This window comes from Eurytemora carolleeae, unplaced genomic scaffold, assembly GCF_000591075.1.
Source record: "Eurytemora carolleeae unplaced genomic scaffold, Eaff_2.0 scaffold965, whole genome shotgun sequence".
Classification (NCBI taxonomy): domain Eukaryota; kingdom Metazoa; phylum Arthropoda; class Copepoda; order Calanoida; family Temoridae; genus Eurytemora; species Eurytemora carolleeae.
In genome coordinates, this window is record NW_019396854.1 from 17,823 (window position 1) to 37,887 (window position 20,065).

A 20,065-nucleotide genomic window follows, 5' to 3' on the forward strand; every position below is an offset into this window, starting at 1 on the left:
GAAAAAGTATATTTGATTCCACAATGTTTTTAGGAGAACAGAACAGTCATAGAACTGTTTAAAATTTGCTTTGGTGATCTCAAATTTTTAAAATTGCCGGAAAGGCAAGTCTGATTTATTTTCGGGAATAATGGAACCTGTTTGAGTACAATCTTGCTTTAAAAGCATGTACAAATTATAATAAATTCAGGAAAAAGAAATGGAATTCTAGATTCTTCAAATGCATTTAAATTTGCATTTAAACTTCAAATGTCGTAAAAACATTAGATTATAATCCAAAATTTCTCTTCAATGTAAATAATGTTTACACAAACAAAATTTGATTAAATAATCATATCAAATTCAATTTTAGGAAATGCAATCTAGGTGCAGAACTAATTTCCTCGCAAAGTTTCCTTCAACTTCTTTATAGTTCCAAAGAGTTGACATAATTATAGAATTAGCAGTAATTCTTCTTGATATTTCTTGTTTTTTTTTATTAAAAATGGCTTGTCTTTTTATCAGATAGTAAGGAGGCCTATTTTTGTAAACCTAGTTTAGCAAGTATGATTCTTGAAACAATAATCATAAAATACCCCTAGTACTGGCATTTATAAATTGTGGTCTGCTTAAAGAATTTAGTTTAAAGAATAAAAAGGATTATTTACACAGATAAAACCAAAACTGTCTATACATCCAATATTGCAAACTTTGAGATAAAAGGTTATAGACCCCCATTTCAGAAATTGGTGCTAAAACTTTTTCACTCTGCAATAGCTAATAAAAAGGATTTTAATCATAATTGCTCAAGAGATAAGTGTCCAGTAAATATATCTGATTAATACAAGTTCTGAAAAGTAACAACTGCTGAAGAGAAAAGTGTCCGGCGAGGAAAATAATAATGTCTGGTTTTGTCAGAATAAAAAAACATGTTCTTAGAAAAAGATCTTTCTCCCCGAGAAACTCTTATTTTTCGTTTCAATTAAGCAATTAACAATATACAATGTCTTCTTTTACAGTCTTTTAGAAATTTGTAAGAATCCTTATATCTGATTTTAAGTTATTTTACATAAATATTTTAATTGATTTTGAGCCAGGTTTAAAAATTCTTTTTTTTATTAAACACTCCATTTAAATGCCATGTATGATTCACAAAAGTATTTTTTAAAGGGAGTGTTTGCGGAAGATATTATGCATTTCATTCCGTTAATATTTTTTTACAGCGAGAATGGATTAGTTGAATTACTGAATGTCCCACAACATATAGGAAAGACCATTGCTCAAAATTCAAAGTTGTACTTTTTGGACCCAAACAGAAGTAAAAAGCAAATAATCATTTAAAAACAAAAGCTATTTGAGTAAAATGTAAATGAATTTTATAGATAATCATATTAGATAAGCTTCTTTTTAACAATTTCATTTTTACAATAAAAAATCACTTTTTGCCAAAAAGTTCAAAAATTATATTTGCAATAACACAAACTACTCTGTAAAACAAATGTAATCATTAATGTACACAGTACATATTTCATAAATGACATACCAAAATAGGTTAGAAAAAAAATCATTTATTCTTAAATTATAATAAAGATCTCTTGTCAACCGTTTTTCAGTTGCCCTTTTATTTGCTGAGATGGCCTAAACGATTCCCAGAGAGGTTAATCTTGATCTAAAACGTTTTATTTCTCGGCTAAGTAACTTGCTAATCCGCGAGTCGGTCTTGGAAATGTTGTGAGAAACTTTAATGGTTCTAATTCAACTTGGGTCACCCACATAAAAAAAAACAGATGTCAACAATTTCGAGTTGTAAATCCCATTATCAAGCGGCTATCCGCGCTTTAGACGTTCGAAGTATTTAATAATTCTTCTTTGGCATTCCTTGCAGCTGACTAGAATTGAGATATTAATCATATCATTTGCTATAGCATGAATTGGATATTGAGTTCATGCAGTGTAAATTAGCGCTAATCGTCCAAAATTTTGACCTCGGGTAGTCTTTATAGGTTTAATTAATGCTGATTTAGAATAGTTCCACCGAGATCTGAATATACTTCAAGAAACCTCGCTTTGTGTGTCTATCATAAAAACGTACAAAAATGTTGTGCATAAATCGTCAGGAGTCCTACTCTTCCTTTCAATTTTTGAACAACTTATGTATTTATTCAGTAGTTTATGGTTCAATCTAGTTTGAGCGTTTTGGATTTCATTTCTTGTAATCATATGAATATTATGAAATACTAGCTGAAAGGGCCCGCGGTGTTGCTCGTAGAAAAAAAAATGGAAGAAAAAAATTATGAAAAAAAAATCGATTTTTTATCGTATACTTTCAGCCCATTCGATCCAGTCGTTTGACCGCCTATAGGGATCATATTTCGAATATCTTGTTTTATTATAAATATTTTCAATGGTAAATTTTGAAATTTTCACTTAGATTTTTAAATACCCTAGTTAAAGGGTTTTAACATCATGGAAGGCAGCGGAAACATTTCTTCCCCTGGTTTCTTGAATTCTTATCTCCAGTCTTGTGCTCTTCCACGTTCTTTAGTTCCTAACATTAATCAAACACTTATTAAAACTTCTTTTCAATAAATGTTTTCTAAAGATAAACTTTCTGTTTTCTTTTAACACCAATATAAAAGTAGGTTGACAAGTTAACGAGACAATTAAAACAGGGGTTGATGTGTGCTCCAGTATATTGTTTTTTACTTTAAAAAAATGTTAGTACAATCCAATGCAATAGTCAGAAAACTTAAATGTTTTTTTTTGAGGAAAAAAAATTGAATCTACGACATCAAGTTTTAAAGGGTATAGAAAATTTGAGTGTGTAACAAAGACTCATTTTCTTAGAGAAAAAAATATTTGTTGGATGAAAAAAATCGGAATCATGATGGGATATATATCCATCCATGTATTTATGTCATATTAAATACAAAAAAAAAAACAGAAAAGGCAATATTAAATTATTGAATATTAAATATTTAAGGAATTTCGCAGTTAGATTTTTATTTTTTTTTCATAGATGAATCGAAACTAAGAAAAATACTTTTTTGAAGTGTCTTTTTCAAATTCTGACTAGAATTAAACCTCTTGGGGTCAAACAAAAATCTAAACCTGACCTGTTCACTGTTCAGCCGTTTCGAAGTTAATAATAGGATGCAAAGTTAAAAATACAGGAGAAATGACGTATAGTATACCTGAGCAAGTGTTCTAAAAATGTATGTTATGTTGTAGTTGTATTTAGCACTGGACTCAACATATCCTAGTTTCCAGGTCTTCTTTACAATATTGGCATTTTCCAACCTATTTAAAGAAACATTTAGATATTTCACCTAAGTTAAAGGAGCAGGTCGCGTTTTCCAACCTTGCTTTAAAACAGTTTGCAATTTTCAGGCCTAGTTTTGAGCAGCAAGTTTCAACCTAGTTAGAGGAACTAATTTTCGCGTATTTGCCAATACAGGACTGAGTGAAAATATTTCTAATTAAAAAAAAAATTTACATTTGCATCTTACATATACATTATACAATCTTTGATGTTTATGTACATGTAAAATAAATATACTTATAGTTTTGACTATTTATGTTTTTTATAATTTTTCTTCAGGATCATCTAATATTAGAACTGACCTTGTTCTGTTTTGGTCTGGGGACAGTGTGGGAACAAGATCGGATTTGTTTGCGATTACAATCACAGGTATTGAGGATATATCACGAGAACTGGATATTTGGTCCCTAATCATAAGATGTATATAGTACTAGCCTGGTAATACATAGTTACTCCAGCCACTTAACCGCACTTGGACGGTTTTACCGGGCAACTACATTTTCGCTATTAAAGTCGACCCAATCAACTTATAATCTCTAAACCAAGCTAAGAACATTCCCGTGATTCCCCAGAGTTTCCAAATCAAACCTTGAGGCAAATTTTATGTGGGACCTCACATGACCCCAGGGAAGGTTTATGAATGTTCAAAATTTTAAAAATTTGCCTCAAACAAAATTCTATTTTCCTTAAATTTTGAAAATCGACGAATTTTTTTATGAAATCAACGAACTTTTTTGTTGTTGTTGTTGTTTTACAATGTATACTAAGAGGAAATGTTCACAATTGAAATAGAAGATGGGCACAAAGCGCCCTGAATGCCTAGCATATAATAAATAGATATATCACGATTGCATGAATTAAAATTGAAATCACGATAGAATATTTATATAATTTTTATTTTAAGATTCAAACGTAAAACATAATTTTGAAAAGTTATAGTTAAAAATGTAACAAGACGTTTCATCAACATTTCTATGATTTTGTAGAAATATATTACAGTGGTAGGTCCATAGATTAATAACTTTTCGGATAGAACACTATATTTCGTCTTTTCAAGATTAAAGGGTTTTTAGTTTACAATAACCCTAAGGCAGAGGTCCAAAGGAGTTGCGCGGAGGCTCTCTGTCTGTCTTGTAATTCAAAGCTGCCTGCGCAGAACTCCATTGGGCTTCTGCCGCAGGATTATATTGTGAACAAAAAACTCTTAAATCTTGAAAAGACGACATCTAGTGTTCTACCTATATTGCTATTAATCTATGGGTAGGTCATTTAATATTTATGCTATAACCTGGCATTACGCTAAAATCTTTTGGTTAATAAATTGAAACTGGGTAAGGTATACATAAAAAACCTTCAACCTAAACATGTTTTATTGAAAAAGTTAATTAACAATAAATATAGTGTACACTACAATTTTATGTACGCATAATTTGTGTGTAATGCTTTTTATCTTTAAAATCTCAAACATTAATACAAATGTTATTGATTTTTTATGCTTATTACAATTTAAACTAAAAACATAAGTTGATTTTTTGCAGCTTTAGGACTTTTTGCACACACTCTAACCTTTCTGTATGAAGGATTTCATGTGAAAAAATTGCCTGCATTACCAAGATTTTTACTTTTTGCACAAAATAAATTTTAAATCTAAAAATGCTTTTCCATCGAAAATGCAAAAAAGAAGAAAAACAGACCAAATTCTTTTAGAATAATAAAATCTTCTTATATTTTGGATTCTTCATAATTTGTTTTCTTTAAAAAGCATTCAAATTCTAAGCAATTATTTCGGCAATTAATAAAAAAGCATTATCGAAAAAAAAGTCCTATAAAAATATTTTTTGCTTGATGTTTTATTTATTTTAATAAACTAATGTAAGCACAAAATTAATTTCATTCTTAGAAAAACGACAATATCTTCATGGATCGGGTATTGCTATCATTTGGATGGCCACTTACAGTTCCTTTGAGTTCAAGTTTAGGTCGAATATGTTCTTTCATTAGGCGTAAAATGTGTAAATCTATAATTTGTCATTAAAATAAATAAAGTAGTGATCTCTGTTTGTATGTCTGATCTTAACTAAAAGCCCAATTGACAGATTTGCCTCAAATTTCAGTTGGGGAACTCGAGAACCAGGAAATTCTATTAGTTTCCAGGCAAACCTGTGATCCCAAACTATTATATAAAAGTTTACCTAATTGTTGTGATGAATTGAAATGATTGATGAGAGGAAACATCAAATACTAGAAGGTACGCATGTGCACTAATCCACAAAACGTAAATATTTATAAAAAACTATTTTTTTCTTTAATATTCTGGAAATTGTTTAATGGTCCTCTTAGTTCCTCTCACTCTCACATTTATTCGAATAAAATATGGAAAAATCTTCAATATTTAATTTTCTCAAATATATGTAGGATTTTTGAAAGGTTGAATATTTAGCAAAAGTATATATATGTGTAAATACTAAACAGTAAACTTGAAAAGGATAAGTTCTAGTTATGAATTTTAAATTACGATAAAACATTTAACAAATTTCTTTATAGATGTTTTCTTTATTAATTCTCTGAGTATAGATTTTACTCGAATCATGGAAGTATCCAGAGGAAGGAGACTAAACATGTAAATGCATTGTAAATGCATGAAATTCTAAGCTGAAAGCGAGAGAAATACGAACTTTAAGGGAGGGGGGGCATGTCTCAGACTCCTCCTAGTATGTATGTGACTCTAACTTGAATCAATATTAAAGCAAAAGGAATTAAGTTTTTGCAAAAACTCTTGGAAAACTCTTATTTTAAGACCTTAGATGTTTCTTTTCTTAACTATGAATTCTGTTAGATCAAATAATCTAAGTTTGAAATAACAAAGGTGTACACCATCAGGTGGCAAAAAATGTGAGTTTGTGGCAAAGACTCTATTCCTTTGTTAAAGTTTCAATAGCCAACATAGCAATTTCGAATGAAAGGAGTAGCTGCAAAAATTATCCGGGAAAACTTAATACATGTAAATGAAGTCATGTTTTGTGACGTTTAACATATGTACGGATTTGTGCCTGCGTAATCCGTAGAACCGATATTCCTCCCATTCCTCTTCAGAATTGGCGGGAAATCTGTTTATCACAGGAATATCAACAATCTGAAAAATCCTCACCATTCAATTCAACTCTAAAGGAATTGAGTTTTGCCACAAACTCAAATCTTCTTATCCCAATATCTTTGCAACCTGATGGTACAAACCTTTGATATTTCAAACGTAGATTACTTTATCTATAAGTATTAATAGTTTGAAATATCTAAGGTCTACGACATTGGTATACAATGATATAGAGATTAGAAAATCAGAGTTTGATGCAAAAACTCAATTCCTTTATTCCACGATCAGCATATTTTCACAAAGAATTGGTTTAAAATTTTACGATAATTCACAAAGTTTTAGATAATGTGAAATATGTTGAAATGTTTTTAGTTGTATGATTTTAATTATAATATCAATTTTCATTTTGGTTTGATATGGGGCGGGGGGGGGGGGGGGGGGGAGGAATGATAAATTCTCCCCACCAAATTCTTTATTTCATATTTCTCTGCCATTTATAGTTTTGAAAATATGAAAAATAAGCCGAATAGACAGTTTGAAAACGGAGAAATTATATAAATCCTATATAAATGATCGAAATTTTATATGTATTCTAATTATATAATTAGAAAGAAATCTATGATAATTTATCGTAATAATTATTTTGTTAAATTACCTTTAGTTCGAATATAGAATTGTCTAGTATGAGAGAGGGCATGTATTCCTGTTTTCTAGTTGTTCTTTCATGATGAGAGGAAAATGAATTTCTAACAAACCTCTGAAAGAAATATCAAGAAATACAATACTTTTGGATCAGTAGAAGCAACAAAAAAATATTTCAATCTGAAAAATCTAAATTTATTTACGTTTTTTCTTGTGGCAGGTTTTTCAATAAAAATTTTGATTTTTCTTTTTGACTAGATTTCTTTTAATATTAAATTTTATGGTGAAATTTCAAATAGATATATAACACCATTTTTTTAAAAGTTGCTAAACATGCAGTATTGTTTCAAATTTGCCAAATTCAAAATTGAACAAGTAATGATATTTTGCAAGCTTTCAAGGTTTTAGCAGGATTTGGCAATTTAAAATCTAATTAAATGTTTATTGAAACCTTTTTAGAAAATGAAACCAAAGGAATTGAGTCTTTGCCACAAACTCTGGTATTTAAATCCCTATATCTTAACAACCCAATGCTGTAGACCTTAGATATTTCAAACTATGACTTCTGTTATATCAAATAATCAAAGTTTGAAATATCTAAGGTTTACACAATTTGGTTGTAGATATATATGTATTAGAAAATTTGGATTTGTTGCAAAGATTTAATTCCTTAATACATTTGTCCTGAATTATAGGAGTAAAAATTGAAGACAAAACAGTGTGATACTGTAGAGGTTCAGGGTCAAATGACTGGTTTTCGCCACAATATTCTTCTTAAAACGTGATTGTCGTGAATCGTGTCAAAGCCTTAATTGGTGGAAATAATAGGTTTATTGAATAAATTCGATTTTTACGATTCTTCCCCCCTTCTCCACGGCTTTAAGGAACTGAATGCTAGTACACACCTGATGATGCATACCTTGGCCATTTAAAAATTACTAATTTATAAAGTTATGCGTTCATAGAAATATCATAGGTTAGTTCCTGAATTTCGTGGTTCCCTTTTTATGGTTATAATATTTGAATATCATGATTTGGTCCTGAATAAATTCAATAGAACATTTTAATTGAGAGAAGTGGAAAAGTTCTGGAAACCACCAGATTTAAACTATCAAATTTTAACAATTTTCCGCTGAATTTAGCCTGGCACAGTCTGCTGTTTCAGTAAAACTTCCATTTTATGATTGTATCAAAAATATACAAGGTGACCCAAAAAGACCGCTCCTTTATAGATGACGAAACGGAATTCGTTTTATTTCTTTTAATTCCATTTTTCAAAGCAGGCGTACGTAAAGCATAAGTTTATTTCTTTGTCAAAGGTTTTAAGTCATGAAAATCTTGGTTATAACCAAAGATAGATATTCGTAAAAAGGTCGATTAATAGTGAAATATCCGAAATCAAATCATGACCTTAACATGTCCAACTTAGACATTATCGCGTCTAAGATAGCTTAGATAGATATCAGATTAGCATGTTATAAAAGTAACGGTTTTAAAGCACAACAACTGACCATAGTACGTGTCTCGTTTGACAATTAGAATTGTCGCTTTTATTGCGAATTTCAACAATAAAATTAAATTTTCCTTTCACTTGTTTAAACAAAATCAAATTTCAAATTGGTTACGCACGCTGTGCACTTAAATGATTGCATGAAATATTAAGATTTTAAGTTTAAAGTACAATGTACGCTTCAACAACAGGCTATACATAATGTTACATTGCAAATGCAGAAAGTAAGCATTTAAACCCCTCCCCTCCCCCCTCCCCCGTGACCCACCTCTATACTTTCAAACCTTACCAAAATTAAAATGCATTGCGGTTAAACTTCAAAGAAAGCTTACCTCTAATACTGCGGATTTTCCTACTCCTGTATCTCCTGCCAATTATATCCATTTACAATTATATTTATATTTGTCAAGTTTTGAATTTTATTTAGAATTTAGTTTTTAATTTGTAATTGTTTTTTTTTATGAGTTTCTACAAATATTTTATGTTTTTTTTTAAAGATAAAACCATTTTTAGTTTTGTGAAATGTTTTTTAACTTAAAAACGTAGCACGAGTAAAAAAAATTAATCTTAATTTTATTTTCATTAAATTTGAAAATTATTCTGGACAGAGGAAATCATGAAACCAATTAAATCTTATTGCATACAATTCTATAATAAGCAGCACGTTTAACATTATGCCACGTTGCATACTTTGCAATAAAAAAAAATCATCATAGGAATTGAGTTTTTGCCACAAACTCGGATTTTTAAATCCCAATTTCTTTAAAATCAAATATCGTAGACCTTAGATATTTCAAACTATGAATTTTGGTGGATCAAACAATGTAAGTTTGAAATATGAAAGGTATGCATCATCTGGTCGTTGAGATTTCGGTATAATAAAATTGGCATTTGTGGCAAAAACTCACTTCCTTTATGAATGACAGAGTCACTAGAGTGCACAATATATCAATAGTTTCATAAAAATAAGCTGTAAATCTATATTCCTAGAACAGCTAGCTTGATATACTTGATCGGGATATCCTCATCGTATCTGGTTGGAAGCCGTTCTTCCTTCTCCTAGAGACAAAAAGTTGCGTAAGTTATAAAATGGTTTAGAATTTAAGTTAATATTTGGGGTGTAAAGATAATTCTTGTGTTATTGTACTGTCAACCTCTTATCAAATAAATGTTGAGTTTGGTCATGAAGCGCGTCTTTTTTCTATTTTCTTTGATACTTTTGTCGAGTGAAAATTGACAAAATGTGTATCAACAAAAAAAGGTTTTCAAGATTTTAGGAGTAACGTATACATACATGACATCATGGAAATAAGGGTATATTTAAGCAGTGCTACTTTTCGATACACCTCATTTAAATATCAAAAGCAAAGTGATCTGTTATTGGTGGATTTAGTGTGAAACCCTGCATTATAGAAACCCTGTATTATAGAAACCCTGTATTATAGAAACCCTGTATTATAGAAACCCTGTATTTTAGAAACCCTGTATTATAGAAACCCTGTATTATAGAAACCCTTTATTATAGAAACCCTGTATTATAGAAACACTGTATTTTAGAAACCCTGTATTATAGAAACCCTGTATTATAGAAACCAAGATTGATTTTTGAATACAATTTTGTCGCTCAGTGTTTAACGAAGCAGAAAAAGTATAAATTGCTCTGGAGCTCTATTCTAGGATTAATACTAAATAGATTTGTTTCCCTTCACCAAATAAACCAGAGCTGGAAAACGTTTATTTAGATTTCTTAGGTTTAAAAATCAGCATATTTACTTACCTGGATGAACAAGTTTTGTATATTCTTTGTACATATTTTATAGTTTTTGTTAACAGATAGCGATTTGAATATTAAAGCATGTATCATGCAATAATATTTTCTGACTAAAGAAATGGAGTTTATGCGGGCCACAAACTCTGATTGTCTAATCACTATATCTTTGCTACTTGATGTCGTAGACCTTAGATATTTCAAACTATGAATTCTATTAGAACGAACAGTTTGAAATATAACCGGTAAACAATACAATCCCTTTTATACGCATTATATTTAGAAACACGTGGCTTTTGAAGTACTAGGATGTAGGTTAATCCTGAACCTGCAAGCTAAGATTTTCAAGATGTCAGCTTTAATATTTTCCTGTAGATATATCCAGATATTAGAATACAACATTTACTTTTTCTATAAATATGTATATATATGCATATTACTAAGATGCAGATTAGGGCGGAGGGGGGGGGGGGTGTTGGCCCCCTTCTTGTTTTTTTTAGCATAGCACTCGCATTCTTGACACAACCACCTTGATATTCTTGACTTTTAAGAAATAGTAGTTTTTTGGATTGTTTACTTTTGACTTGCATAGGATATTTATATGCATAGGCCGGCTGGATATATCAGAAATCTAATAGATGTGTCTAATAAATCTAATAATAATCTAATAAACTAAGCTTTTAGGGCGCTTTAGGGCGCTTCGCGCCCGTCTTCTATAGTTTAGTATCAAACATTTTCTCTTTGTATACATTGTAAAACAATACAAACAAAAATTCGCGAATTTTCTAAAAAAAAATCCTGGATTTTCAAAATTTAATGGAAATCGAATTTTGTTGGAGACTAATTTTTGAAATTTTGATCATACATAAACCTTTCCTGAGGCTATGTTAGGTCCCACACAATATTTGGGCCTGAACGAATCAGCCGTTTTGACGTTTTTTGAAACAAACAGACAAGCATTAGTATATATAGATGTGCTACTTACTGGTTATTATTTGAGCTAGCAGATTTTACTTTTATCATTTGTCAAAAACAATCAGCCATTTTCTTAGAAACCTTCGCCTTAACACCCTAACTATTTAAGTTAGCAGTCTAATGTTTTTTTAATGATCTAGCCTTAATTTTGGCTATGAATATGTATTGAAACTCCGTATTTTGACTATGGAGCTTTTTTATAGGACGGGGGCGGTACGCCCTATCAGGCTATACATTTTTTTTGAGAAAAAATACATATTTCCGGACATTTCCGACTTTTGAATTCCGCCAAATATCTCTGCAACCTGATGGTGTTAACCTTTGATATTTTAAGTTTATCTTATTTAATCTAGAAGAATTAATAGTTTGAAATATCAAAGGTCTACAACATAGGGAAAATCAGAGTTTGTGGCAAAAACTCAATGCACATAATTACCTATTTTTACGGAAATCTTAGTCTAATAGCCTGAAAAGCGCCAATAAGAGCAACAATTTGAAACTTTATTGAATCAATGTTTTATTATGGTAAATATTGTGATTTGAAAATCTTTCAGATTTAACAATTTCACAGCAAATATACATCCTCCTTGTTTTAAACATAATTATTTGACATTTTTCAATATTGGAAAACTACACCTAGCATTTTGTAAATTCTTAAAGCTTTCCATTTAGAATACCGTTGAAATCATGGTATTTTTGTGTAATTAATAATTCATGTCTAATGTTGTCGTTTTACTGCTTAAAAAGCAGATCATCAATAAAACTAGTTTAATTGTTGCAAAATAAATTAGAAAGATTGTGATATGATTATGAATAATGTTTCTATATTTTCATATGCTGCTCAAATTGGTAAATTTTCTGTGCCTATAGTTTTATTTTTATAGAAGGATATTCTAGATTTTATAGAAGGATATTCTAGATTTTATAGAAGGATATTCTAGATTTTATAGAAGGATATTCTAGATTTTATAGAGGGATATTCTAGATTTTATAGAAGTATATTCTAGATTTTATAGAAGGATATTCTAGATTTTATAGAAGGATATTCTGGATTTTCCGAAAACTTTCTTATCTTACCTTTCCGAAAATAGTACGAGTGCATTTATTTTAAAATTTGATATTGCATTTTCTTTTAAAGACTGGTTGCTTCAGTTATCTTTCTAGTTCTGGAGACGGATTTTCAATATTATTTTTTTAAAGTAAAAAGTCTATTGGGTAAAAACATTAACCATACTTGATATCCTTGATACGGACATTGGAACGGAGAGGGGGGGGGGGATTTCCACCCCTTGGGATTTTGCTTTTGAGTTGAGATATGGGAGTGTAATACTTATAACGGATAAACATTTTGGATTTTTGAGATGAGTTGATGTAGGTGAGTGGTGGTACGGTACACATGTTGATATAGGTGAGTGGTGGTACGGTACATGTTGATATAGGTGAGTGGTGGTACGGTATATGATGATATAGGTGAGTGGTGGTACGGTACATGTGACTAATACTAAAGGGAAAAGGCTTTAATAAAATATATATATATATATATATATATACTTCACTATAATTCAAAGTGGATTGTTTAAACTTCTGGAGTATGAACATATTATTTAAAATGCATGTGTATTTGAAGGTGTAATGCATTTCATATGCATTTGTGGTCAAATGCAAATGTTTTTTCAATACGATTGAAGTTCAGTTAGTTTTCTGTCCAACGGAAATTTGTTTGCATGTATATGTAACTTCTGTCCTAAAAAACAATCAAGTTTCATTATCAAATATTATTGTTGACATTTTCCTGTCTTAAAAAACGTTCTTTTTTTTAATAAAATTGATATTGACATGAAAAAGATTGCCAACATGTTAAAAAACGACTTTTCAATTTTCATACACAGATAAATAAAAAAAAAAAACCACGGGGTTCTTTCCTAGCAGAAGAATTTAAGATACGCAAGTTGTCAATCATAAAAAATGAGCCAATTAAAGTTTCGTTAACAGTTTTTACTTTTTCAAGTATTTGAAATATTACTTGATACTAATTCATTTCATATCCTTGGATAGAAATAATAATTGATGAAACAGGGAAACGTGTTAAAAGATTTCTTGCCTTAACAATTTAGACATAAACTTAATTATATGTGAAAAATGCCCCCCCCCCCCTCCCCACCAAGATATACAGGAAGAAGTCGAAGAAAAGAGCAGGAAAAAATTATGTGCGACTAAAAGCATTGATTATTAGATACATTTATGAAGAACTAGATAGATAGATAACTGACTTACGATTAAAGATACAATTTGTACATTATTAGATACATTTATGAAGAACTAGATAGATAGATAACTGACTTACGATTAAAGATACAATTTGTACATTATTAGATACATTTATGGAGAACTAGATAGATAGATAAATATAATATATTCTGAACCAACCAACTTATCCCTGAATCAATCGTTAGGTAAATTCTGTTCATGTTGTTGCAAACAATTATTTTTCCTCAATTGGAACGAATGAAATTAGTCAGAAGCTAGTTAGATAGAAAGATTGATGTAGAATTGGAGCCCTTACAAAACGTTTCCCCACAAAATGTTTCTCAACAAAATTTTTCCCCAGAAAATGTTTCCCCACAAAATGTTTCCCCAGAAAATGTTTCTCCACAAAATGTTTCTCAACAAAATGTTTCCCCAGAAAATGTTTCCCCACAAAATTTTTCTCCACAAAATGTTTCTACACAAAATGTTTCCCCACAAAATGTTTCCACAAAATGTTTCCCCACAAAATGTTTCCCACAAAATGTTTCTCCACAAAATGTTTCCCCACAAAATGTTTCCCCACAAAATGTTTCTCCACAAAATGTTTCCCCACAAAATGTTTCCACAAAATGTTCCCACAAAATGTTTCCTCACAAAATGTTTCTCCAAAAAATGTTTCCCACAAAATGTTTCCTAACAAAATATTTCCTCACAAAATGTTTCCTAACTAAATGTTTCCAGACTAAATGTTTCCACAAAATGTTTCCTAACTAAATGTTTCCAGACTAAATGTTTCCACAAAATGTTTCCCCATAATTTCTTTTCCAACAAAACGTTTCCGGCCTTTAAAGGTTTATCAAGTCGAAGCGTGTCCTGAAGCTCAATGTGTTTTCTATCACAAAGTGTGAATGTATTAGTTAGAACATATTAATATTTACAATCATTTAAGACTTAATTTTTAATTTCTGTAATCGGACGATATTTTAGAAAAAATCTTAACGTTGAAAATATTATAAATTTATTTAATTAAAAGGAATTGAGTCTTTGCCGCAAATTCTAATTTTCTAATACCTATATATCTACTACTAAATTATGTAAACCTTTCATATTTTAAACTTAGATTGTTTGATATAACAGTTAATTCTATATATTCTATTTTGTAGATTATAGATATATACCCGTATATCTACAGGTTGTATTAATCACAGTTTTGTGACAAAGACTCAATTCCTTTGAATATGAGTCATGCAAACATGAATCCCTGTAATGTAAGTTATTAAGCACATTTACATCAGCTGGATCATCAGGATAAAAGTATGTTGAAAGTTTTTAAATATTTATGTCCAAAACCTAAGCACTAGCGGGATACAACATGAGTTTAGCGTGTGAGAGTACAATCTAGAGAGTCTACAAGTCTTACCCTGTTAAATCCAGGATGTTGTTAAGACGTTGTAAACCTTTATTTCTTAATATAGTGTACGTTGCTATCTTTTATGCTTATATTTATTTATACATATTATACATATTATATATATATAAACCTGCATATCTACAGGTTGTACTCTAGATGGTAGATTAGTATATATATATATATATACCTGTATATCTACAGGTTGTACTCTAAATGGTAGATTAGTATATATATATATATACCTGTATATCTACAGGTTGTATTCTGGATGGTAGATTAGTGAATATATATATATACCTGCATATCTACAGGTTGTATTCTACATGGTAGATCAGTCGATATTATATATCTGCATATCTTCAGGTTGTATTCTAGATGGTAGATTAGTATATATATATATACCTGTATATCTAGAGGTTGTATTCTAGATGGTAGATCAGTAGATATATATACCTGCATATCTACAGGTTGTAGATTAGTGAATATATATATATATACCTGTATATCTACAGGTTGTATTCTAGATGGTAGATCAGTAGATATATTGAAACTCTGTTTCTCCATGAAATGATTTGAAATACTTGACACCCTACGTCCTAAAATAAATTAAATGAAATTAATAAAATATCTTTTTAAATTACTTATTGCAAAACCATTTCTATTCGGACCTGTGTTATTTTCCTGATTTATTGCAAGCAAAGAATAGTTCGGAGACATTTCTTCTAAAAAAAAAAACACATTTGAAACTAAATCTGAAGCAAGGTCTGGAAACGACCTAGAACTTAAATCTTGCCATATTCTCAGTCAGAAACGATAAATAGATATGACTTTAACCTAAACCTGATTCTGAACCTTACCTGAATTTGACCCTGAATCTGAAACTAAATCTTGTCCTGAACAAACAGCTGCATCTAACCCTGAGCCTGATACTAATCCTGAACCCGATCCTGAATTTGAGCCTAGCTCTGTACCTGAACCTTAATCTGAGTCTGACACTAATCCTAAATCTAAACCTGAGTTAAAGAAATTGAGGTTTTGACACTAACTCTGATTTTCTAATCCTTTTATCTTTATAACCCTATTTCGTAGACTTTCGATATTTCAAACTTCAAATACTGTTAGATCAGGAAGTGTAAGTTTGAAATATCAAAGGTTTACAAAATTAGGTTTTAGAGATTTATGGATTTGAAAATTTATGTTTGTGGCAAAAATTCAATTCCTTTGGCCCTGAATCTGAAACTGAATCTTACTCTGTACGAATCTGTACCAAAACCTAAACCTGACCCTGACCGTGGACCTGGCCCTGTACCTGACCCAAACCCTGAACCTGACCCTAACCCTGAACCTGACCCTGACCATGGATCTGACCCTAACCCTGAACTTGACCCTGACCTTAACCCTGGATCTAACCCTGACCCTGGACCTGACTCTGACCCTGGACCTGACCCTGACCCTGGATCTGACCCTGATCCTGGACCTGAACCTGACCCTGAATCTATACCTGAATCTGAATCTAAGTCTTGCCCTGTACGTAACTTCAGGTACACCCAAACCTGAGAGTCTCAGACTAAGCCTAAACATGCACCTGACCCTGACCCGAAACCTGAACTTTAGCCTGAACCTGACCCTGACCCGAAACCTGAACTTTAGCCTGAACCTGAACTTGAACCTGACCCTGACCCGAAACCTGAACTTTAGCCTGAACCTCAACCTAAACCTGAAATTGAACTTGAACCTGAACCTGAACTTGAACCTGAACCTGAACCTGAACCTGAACCTGAACCTAAACCTAAACCTGAACTTGAACCAGAACCTGAACCTAAACCTGGACCTGAACCTGAACCTGAACCTGAACCTGAACCTGAACCTAAACCTAAACCTGAACTTGAATCTGAACCAAATCCATATTTTTTCTATCTTTTCTAAATCAATCCGATGTTTCTTGCAAATAATCACAAGATTGTTTGAATCATCTTTCAAAATTTAATCTTTGCTTTCCTTCCTACATGGAGACTGAATAAGTAAAGACCTGATAATATTTCAAATAAATCTTCATGTTATCAATATGTTATGGAGAACTAGATAGATAGATAAATATAATATATTCTGAACCAACCAACTTATCCCTGAATCAATCGTTAGGTAAATTCTGTTCATGTTGTTACACTTATATTTTAATATTATATGTTATAAATCATAACTCATCTTATTAAAGACCAGTAGAAAAGAACAAGAATCAATGTATTTATCTGTCTACCTGCATTGCTGTTTTTAAAGAGCTGAACTAATTTATTGATTGATTGAACACCTAAAAGTCGTCTTTGACCTTAGAAATAGTTTGCGGCATTCATTTGGCAATCCAATATTAGCAATATTATGCACTATCTGTCTATCTATGTTCCTATCTATATCAATCTCTGTATGCATCTATCTGTTTACATATCTCCCTACTTATGTAAAACAATCTAAAATGAATAATGTATGTATAATATATAGAATGTGTAGTTGATCATCACTATATAATTACTCAGGAGAATAACTGACTAACTCAGGATATTCTAATTAAGCTTATTCACCATGTATGATGTATTTGTATATATATATACTATATTATTTATATGTATTATATAAATATATGTGTGTACAGGGATCCCAATATTTATTCAAAATTGAAGGGGTAAAGTATAATGTCCGATGAAAACATCAGAATTAAACACTTTTCAAATCAGAAAAACGACGTAACAGCTCCTTTTCCTGAAGTGTTATTTATAACTCAAGAAAGATATTAAAGTTCAATTGTTTGCAAACAAACGATTTTTTCTGTTTATTGATTTAAATTTCAAAGCTGTGACAGTAAATTGAGCGTATACCTTTAGAGGAGATTGATTTCATATTTCAAAAAAATGTATGGAATGTTTATCTGCGGTAAATATTATTGTGAACAATAGTAAATATTTTTAAAGGTAAGGATGAGAAAATGAATGAATAAATCCTGTGGGATATACATAAATATTCTCCAGAGGCACATACATAACATTCTCTACACGTGACTCTCTAGTAGTTAAACCTGCAAAACCTAGTTCAACTACTTCAAACAGGACATTGCTCTTGCTTCAGTTTAGACAGCGCGCAGGTTAATTCGTAAATATGAGAATGTAAACTGGAAGTATTTGTTCCAGCAACACTGTTGAGTTTTAAAGGAGGAATTGTCAAATTCTATACAGATTTTCACCTCTGAATATGAGTATTTTCTTAGTGAACAGGAAAGTAATTGTATATACCAACCTTATGTGGATTGTGGATCCAGGTTTTAAGCATTCACCATAAAACAAACAAAAATTTGCAGATTGGCAGATTTCTATAAACAACCGGAATATTTCCTTGTTTAAGTTCGGTGTCGTGCATGGGGCCACCTCCCCCTAAAGTTTTAACCATTTCAGCACAATGTTAGACATAAAAATCAATGTTAAAACATTAAAAATTATTAGGTGACATTAAATACGCATTTAGTTCTTAAATATATTTTACAGGGGGTAAAAGGCAAAAAAAGTTATTTACTCTCCAATGTCGTCTTCCTTTCCAATCATCAAACAATAATATTTACTCGAGACATAGATAAGTTTGAATGTGTTTTCCAATCAAATACATTAATAAATATCGGAAAATGTGATAACATTGCTTTTTATGTCTAAAATAGTGTTGAAATGGTTAAAATTGTAGGGATGTGTTTCCATGCAGGGAGGTGTCCCATGCACGACACCGGACATAAACAATTCTTAGGGTCATGTGAGTTATACAACATAAAATTTACCTAAACATATTTATCCAGCCGTATTGACGTTTATATGATACAAACAAACCAACGAACAAACAGAAAATTCAAATATAGTAGCTGGACAGATATACATATATGCATATATTCCATTTATATTCATAGATACTCCAGATCAAAGCATCAAAGTTAAATGCTGTAGTTTAACAAAAAATTTAATTAAAATGAATATTATTACATATTTTGGGGATATTCATAAACTCTGATATTTGTTGATGCTTAAATAATTATGTATTAGGGTTGAGGTTGCAAAAAAGTAATGTAATTTCATTTCATTACAGAAAAAATGTCAATGCCCGTAGGCCGAAAATTGTAGTTCTAAGGAATTGACCTTTTTTCGAATCCCTATATCTTTGTAACCTGATCGTGTAAGCCTTTAATATTTTAAATAAGACTTTTTCATCTAACAGAATCTATAGTTGAAATATCAAAGATCTGCGACATCGGTTTGCAAAGATATATGGATAAAAACTAGAGTTTGTGGCAAACACTTTAAGAGATGTTGAAAAATGTTAAGTTATTCTACCGGATAAGTGGTGTTAGGGCCATAGAGAATAGAATATATATAGAGAGGAATTAAAAAAATCTCTCGGTATGAATTTTTTCAGTCCCTTTCAGCCTGAAAGGGAGTTCAAAGTGTACAAATCATGTAAATGTTTACAAATTATATGCAGTAGAGTACATTAATACAGTATGTTGCCTATACTATCCATTTAAATTTCGAATTTTTTAAACTGTTAAATAAACTTTATAATGAATTAGTTGAATAAAAACATCATTTGATTTATAGTTATAACGGAAAATCATCGTTTGTAAAGTGGAAGGCATAGGCATAGGCCCAAAAGGTTATATAGCACAAATATGTGAAGTACACCTGCAGTATGGAAACAGTACAACAAAATGGCCGTTTTACACTTTTTTCTAGTAAATTCCTCTCTATATATTCTATTCTCTATGGTTAGCGCGCTAGCGGCTAAACAACTATATCGTGTATACAACTCCAAGCAATCTAATCTACTTTAACAACCTTGTACTAAACTTACATTTCCCAAAAACTCAAATTGTGTAATCCCGATTCTGATGGTGCAAATCTTTGAAAATTCAAACTAAGACTTTTTCATCTAAAGAAATTCAAAGTTTAAATGTATCAGGTCTACGGTTCGGATTGCAATAATTTTGGTTAATTCTTAAAATCTTGTATATCAAATTTAGTCTCAGCTTAATCATCACATCTCAAGTTTGACCAAATGTGTTTTAGTCCAAAACTAAAAAATTAAAAATTCCTTTT

General features: G+C 30.7%; 1 protein-coding gene across 1 annotated transcript; it reads right to left on the bottom strand.

The window, feature by feature from the left end:
• Positions 1-2,358: 2,358 nt before the first annotated feature.
• LOC111709421 (ras-like protein family member 10B) lies at positions 2,359-18,415 on the bottom strand. The gene is made up of 11 exons (XM_023483083.1): positions 18,231-18,415; positions 15,614-15,667; positions 15,444-15,541; positions 9,531-9,603; positions 8,877-8,911; positions 7,048-7,149; positions 6,352-6,434; positions 5,494-5,562; positions 3,604-3,708; positions 3,174-3,279; positions 2,359-2,527 (listed from the first exon to the last, which is right to left on the bottom strand). The coding sequence occupies exons 2-11, from the start codon at positions 15,660-15,662 to the stop codon at positions 2,444-2,446; spliced, it is 804 nt and encodes a 267-aa protein (XP_023338851.1). The 5' UTR covers positions 15,663-15,667; positions 18,231-18,415; the 3' UTR covers positions 2,359-2,443.
• Positions 18,416-20,065: the final 1,650 nt, after the last annotated feature.

Bases quoted from the DNA above. Each gene is read 5' to 3' on its own strand.
- LOC111709421 (XM_023483083.1), bottom strand. From the start codon at position 15,662: ATGTCTCCGAACTATTCTTTGCTTGCAATAAATCAGGAAAATAACACA. The intron at 15,542-15,613 runs GTCCGAATAGAA...AATTTATTTTAG, and splicing joins AAATCAGGAAAATAACACAG to GACGTAGGGTGTCAAGTATT. The intron at 5,563-6,351 runs GCACAAATCCGT...TTTGTGGATTAG, and splicing joins CGGTTCTACGGATTACGCAG to TGCACATGCGTACCTTCTAG.